The sequence below is a fragment of the Momordica charantia genome (genome assembly GCF_013281855.1).
Source record: "Momordica charantia cultivar OHB3-1 chromosome 3 unlocalized genomic scaffold, Mcharantia_2.0 BLBB01000003.1, whole genome shotgun sequence".
In the NCBI taxonomy this organism is placed as follows: Eukaryota; Viridiplantae; Streptophyta; class Magnoliopsida; order Cucurbitales; family Cucurbitaceae; genus Momordica; species Momordica charantia.
In genome coordinates this window covers 24,077,331-24,083,273 of record NW_028275161.1, presented here as the reverse complement: position 1 = coordinate 24,083,273, position 5,943 = coordinate 24,077,331, and the positions used below count along the sequence as shown (strand labels likewise).

General features: G+C 30.6%; 1 protein-coding gene across 2 annotated transcripts; it reads right to left on the bottom strand.

Annotated features, from left to right (window-relative positions):
* Positions 1-4,166: 4,166 nt before the first annotated feature.
* KNATM (KNOX meinox protein) lies at positions 4,167-5,943 on the bottom strand. Of its 2 annotated transcripts, none has more exons than XM_088121904.1 (3): positions 5,486-5,943; positions 5,096-5,212; positions 4,167-4,630 (listed from the first exon to the last, which is right to left on the bottom strand). In XM_088121904.1, the coding sequence occupies exons 1-3, from the start codon at positions 5,639-5,641 to the stop codon at positions 4,442-4,444; spliced, it is 462 nt and encodes a 153-aa protein (XP_087978030.1). In that variant the 5' UTR covers positions 5,642-5,943; the 3' UTR covers positions 4,167-4,441. The 2 variants fall into 2 exon arrangements, with proteins under 2 accessions (XP_087978030.1, XP_022137557.1); XM_022281865.2 differs by having other exon boundaries at positions 4,167-4,606; positions 5,486-5,942.

Below are 5,943 nucleotides of genomic sequence, written 5' to 3'. Positions count from 1 at the left end.
GAGCCACAATTTTACCACCAAGCCATTTCTCTTATATCCCCACCGGAAGGAAGCCATGTGTGAGGAATTTGATCCCATGGAATCTAATGGCACGTGGTTTATAGACATTCGATTAGCTGTAAAAATGGATCGTGTTAATGGTTCCATTTAAGTGTTGCAAGACTCGTCTAGTAGCTAAAAGTCGGTACACTCAACTAGAGTCTTGGACTTTATTGAGATATTTTCTCATGTTGCAAAACTTGTTACCATTAACAGTGCTTTTTCATTTTGGGAGATCGTTTTGAGGAAGTATACATGTATATGTCCTTAGGATATGAGCCCACTACTTCTTCTTCTCAAGGATCACCCATGGTTTGTTGGGTACACAAATCCATTTATAGCTTACGGCAAGCCCTCTAGAATAGTGGTTCACTTTTTTAGTTTTTAAAAAACAAAAACTTGATGAACCCTCATTCTCTTGAAAATTTTTAGTTCCTGTCTCCACCTCGTTATTTGGTTCGAGAAATGTTCTCGAGAAAAATTATCGGTTTTATAATTGTTTTTAATTATTTTTAGAACATAATTATAAAAAAGTTTAACAAATATATATTAATTATTTAAAAAATAGAATCGATGACGGGATCGGGACATGCTTTCCTATTTTTGGGCTCGACCCTCCGAAAATTTTTGTCATCTGTAATGTAGAGATATGAAAAGATGTAAATAAATTTTTGGAAGATAAATTTTAGAGAGATAAATAAAAATATTCAGGAAAAATATTAGTGAGAGAAAAGTTAAAGACAAAAAAGAGAAAAATTTTAAATAAAAATTGTAAAGTTGAGAGGAAAAGATATGTTAAAGAAAAAAATAAAGAGAAAATTATAGTGGAAACAAATTTAGAGATAAAAACAAAATTCAAAATAAAATTTGTAGAGTACATAAATAAATAAAAGCTACCGTGAAAGAAAATTGAACGGAAAAAAATATAATTTTCAAAGGAAAAACAGATTATGGAGAGAAAAAAGGTTATAAAAGACGAAATGAAACTCATCCATTAGAAAAATATATATATATAAAATAAAAATACAGAAAAATTTGGAGAGAGACAAATAATAATAAATATTCAAAATATGAAAATTTTAGAGGGAGAAAAATAAATTTCGTAGAGAGAAATTTAGAAGGAAAAAAATTTTAGAGTGAGAAAGAAATTTTTAGAAATAAATATGAGAAAGAAAGAAAAATTATCTTTAGAAGAAAAATTAGATTTTGAAAAACAAAAATCTTTTTTTGAAAACTTTTTTTTTTTAAATTTACCTAGAATTTCAAAATGGTTTTTGAAATAAAAAAACAGAAAATTGAATTGATTATCAAACACCACTTTTTTAAAAAAACTAAAAATCAAAAACCAAAAAGAAAAAACGAAATGGTTTTACACCCTCTAAGTATTTTAAGCCTGTTATCTCTATTTGGTTTTGTTTAAACCAATACAAATTATTTGTTATCTGTTCAAGGGACATTGTATCTAATTTTATTGCATAACCATAGAACAGTACATCAAAAACTCACAAAATCCATAAACATAAATATCTAAATAAAGAAATTGAGTATTTCGAAAATGGGAAACAAGTATGCGAAACCTTACATGACATTTTTTAAGATTCATGGAAATTTTTATGATCTTTCGTGACGTTAAAAAATCATTATAAAGTACCAAAATCCAACATATGTAAATATGGCAATCCGAAGTCCTTTCGAGCAAAAAATGGTCAGTACATTTTGTGACGTTTATTAAACGTCAAGGAAAACATATTTACTTTCGACATTTCGTGGCGGTTAGAGAAACGTTATGAAAAGTCAAAAATTCGGAATACTTCGTCATTTCCCACAAAAAACGTGCCTACTTTCGTAACGTTTTTTAAACGTCACGAAAAAACCAACTTTTGTACGATCATTTCGTGACAGTTAGAGAAACGTCACGAAAAGTCAAAAATTCGAAACACTCCGTCATTTCCCGTAAAAAACGTGCATCAACCTTTCGTGACGTTTAAAGCTTAAACCAACGTTTTGCCGATCATTTCGTGACAGTTAAAAAACGTCATGAATGGTAAAAAAATCCGGAAATCTTCGTTTTTCCCTCCAAAAATGTGTTTTTTACCTTTCATGACGTTTTTTAATAATCTTCAACAGTATTTTACTGTTCATGAGCGTTACAAAAAACTCAAAATTCTAGTAGTGTTAAAGCTTCCCAGTTTATTGGACATCTAAATTACCTAACTATTTCAAGACCAGATATTACATTTTCTATTCATAAGCTGAGTTTAGTATATGTTGTTATGTCGTGTAAATCTCTCATTTTGGCCGTTATCCTTCATTTATTGAGGTATTTGAATTAGTTGTCATGTAGGGTATTTTTCTACCTTCTTCATCCTTATTTCAACTTCGCGCGTTTGCTGAATATGATTGGGCTTCCTATTTAGATACTCGAGCGTTCTACCATAGACTTTTTGTGTATTTCTTGGTGATGCTTTAGTTTATTGGAAGTTCAAGAAACAGTCTACCATATCTCAGTCTTTTGCAAAAGCTTAATATCAGATTTTTAGCTATCACACCACTTGTTAATTTGACTCTAACTTACTTTCTTACATGCATGTTATTTTTACTCCTCTACTCTTATCTTTTTATAATAATCAAGTTGCAGTACATATTGTCTCTAATTTTTCACTAATCAAATATATTGAGTTTGATTGCCATTTTGTTCGAGACAAAGTTATGGAGGATTTCATCCGGCCTTCTTTATGTTTGGTCCTATTTGCAATTAATTAGCTGATATTTTTACTTATTAAGCTCTTCCAGCTTCTGTTTTGTTTTTTTATCATCCAAGATATGGGCATTTTGGATATATATAACGTCCATCTCGGAGAAGAGTATTAGGTATAGTTATAACATACTGATGTTAGTTAGCTTAACTACTTTGCTTGGTTGGTAATAACTAATTATTATGTTACTTTGTATATTATAATTTAAGACTTTTCTTAATGAGAAAGTGTAGTATATTTCTGTCATATCTCCCTTATTAACAAACTTTGATTTTTCCAAAATTTATATACAATTTTAGAAACATTTCTAAAAAAATGAAAAACAAAAAAGATATATATATAAATAGTTGTAAAATGATTAAGTTTCTTAATAAAATTAGAAACAAGAAATCGGAAATGGAAACGATACCAAATGTATCAACTAATTGGAATCATGTTTAAGCTAGCAAAAAATTAATATTACATTTAAAAAAAATAGTATTACATTTATGTCCGTCTATTTTGGAATTGATAAAATGTAACAGAAAAAAGAATTTAAAAAATGAGGAAAAATAAACAAAATTTAACGTTTTATTGGTCATATTTCACACAAAATAAAGTTTTATTTATTTATTTATTTTGTTCAACAAAATTTGAAATTAAGGATTATTTGAATTTAAGACCTTTAAATAATATGCCGTAAAAAAAAAGATGATCTTTAAATAATATATATATCTTTTAACCTTAACTATGCTCTTGCCAAATAAAATTTTATTGGTAAGGATAATATATTTCAGGGAAATTGTATTAAATTTTTCTTTTTTTTATGTATTTTCAAATATGTCGCCTATTTTTTAAATTTTCAAATATAGCAAAAAATTTCACTTATATGAGTAGTATATCATATACTCATATCAGTAGTATATCAGAACACTCGATCATATCAATAGTATATTATATATATATCACATATATATTACACTGACACTCATATCAGATGTATATCACATACATATATCAGTAGTAAGTTATATTACAGATATATATCATTTGGGTAAAGTTGTCATTTTAAAATTGGATATTCCTTTCCTTAAAAGGTGCTATATTTGAAAAAACTAAATGAGGTTGTTATTTTACTAATTTTACTAAATATTTTTATATATTTGCAACTATCTCTATATTTAAATATATAACATTTTATAATATAATATAGTATTTAAAACGTTGACCTTTTGTGATACATAGCATAAATAAATGCAAATACTTATTTATATATATGTGTGTATATATATGTGTATGTATGAGGGAGGATCACCGATGTGGTGGGGGTAGGATCACCGATCTATATATATTAAAAATAAAATGATACTAGCATTTTTCTTTATTGTCCAAAATCGAGTTTATTCGATTGTTAATAATGGTAATTAAGCGGCACGGACCAGCGGAGGGACTGGCATCAACAATTTTGCACGAGTCCCTCCTACAGATCAATATTATCCCCAAAACCCCATTCATATAAATATGCAGCGATCAAGACGATTACTTGCTTAAATTAAAAAAACACAAGCTAATAATATTTCAGATTTTGTTACATCCGTGTGAGAGACCTTGGGTTAGATCAGAACAATAACTCATCCGATCCATTATATTTTTCTACTTGCTTGGCTTCAGTTTGTGTCACTGGAAGATGAGGTGGTGGGTTTGTGGGCTGCCGCACTGGTGGCTGGGATCTCCCTTAACTGCGAGTGCATGCTGTTGATAAATGCCATAGATTTTATCTGAGATTCCTCCATTGCTTCTTTCAGCTTGCTCAATGCAAAACAATAGGTTTCCTGCATATACTCGTCTAGTTTGATCTGAAAAATATATTGTCCCAAAACCCAGGGAGAAAAGAGCCAAGAAGAGAATAAAACAGAGATCGAACATTTCTTTTTCCACTTCCTAAATTTTTGGCCACTCATGACTCAACACACTTGACGCCAAATAAAAATTCTCGATTTAATTATTAAAATGTAACTATAAATTAAAAGACATTCATATAAAGCTGCATTTCTTATAGTTCAATTCACCCACCAGCTCAAGAATTTCAAAATTTCAGCTAATTTTACTAAATAAAGATGTTACTGAATGCATGTATATTGTAGTTGCAAATTGTTTCTCATGATTCCGCCATACTTGAGCAAGGCTTCTATATATATAAGCTCAATAGAATTCGCACGTGCGCCCATGTGTGTATAACGGTACTCTTTTTGTCCTCCATACATGCGCGTGATAAATATGCATGTCATTATATATATAATTAGTATGATGGAGGTTTATACCATGAAGCGATCTAGCTCTGATTGGTTAAGCGTGTTTAAGCATCTGATATTGTTATCTTGCTGTTTGATCACATCCGTAGCTAAATAACCTCTGTCCATGTCACCTATTCCTCCAACCTGAACATAACATATAAAAAACTTGTACATACATATATCGTGTCTGAAGGCGTCGACCAAATATAAAATCATCAAGGCGACAATGAAATTGGTTTAAATCGTTGTATATCCGATTACTCACCGCTTAGCAAAGAAATGACCAAAAAGGAAAAGGGTTTGTTTTCTAAAAGACGCCTTTTTTAGGAAGTCGAAACAAGACACGTGTAGTTGGCCGCCTGCACAAATGCGTACATCTATTCATAATTAAGTGAAAGCACCATAATATAAACTCACCTTCAAACAGTTGAGGTGAGTTTCAACTAATAGCCCGTATAAAGGGTGGCTGGAAATTCTCCTCCGCAGAATTTCCCCTTCCCAGCCTTCTTTTTCCTCTTCATCTTGTAGCACTTTTTGTTCTCCTTCTGTAGAATTGCTCAGATCAGACTCCATTTGAGCTTCTTAATACACCCCAAATTCAGCTTCTTCGTTCTTTCAGAAAGTATCAGGGTTACCGCATCTGCGCAAGGCAAGTGTTATAAAGTAGACAAAAGTGACCATTAGGTAAAACAGTCAAGAGTTTCATATTTGAGAGGGAAAGCCAAAATAGGTGACTCATGCAAATATGCATAAATTTTAGAATGAACAGTGTGAGTCAGAACAGTAGTAATGGATGCCAGTGGGTGTGGCCTTTCTGCTCCCTCTTCTCTTCCTTCATGTCTTTTTACGCATCGTGAAAGTAACATTTCGAAGGG

Coding starts and splice junctions, on each gene's coding strand:
- KNATM (XM_088121904.1), bottom strand. CDS start 5,641: ATGGAGTCTGATCTGAGCAATTCTACAGAAGGAGAACAAAAAGTGCTA. Junction 5,213..5,485: donor CTCACCTCAACTGTTTGAAG/GTGAGTTTATAT, acceptor TGTTATGTTCAG/GTTGGAGGAATAGGTGACAT. Junction 4,631..5,095: donor CAGAGCTAGATCGCTTCATG/GTATAAACCTCC, acceptor TATATTTTTCAG/ATCAAACTAGACGAGTATAT.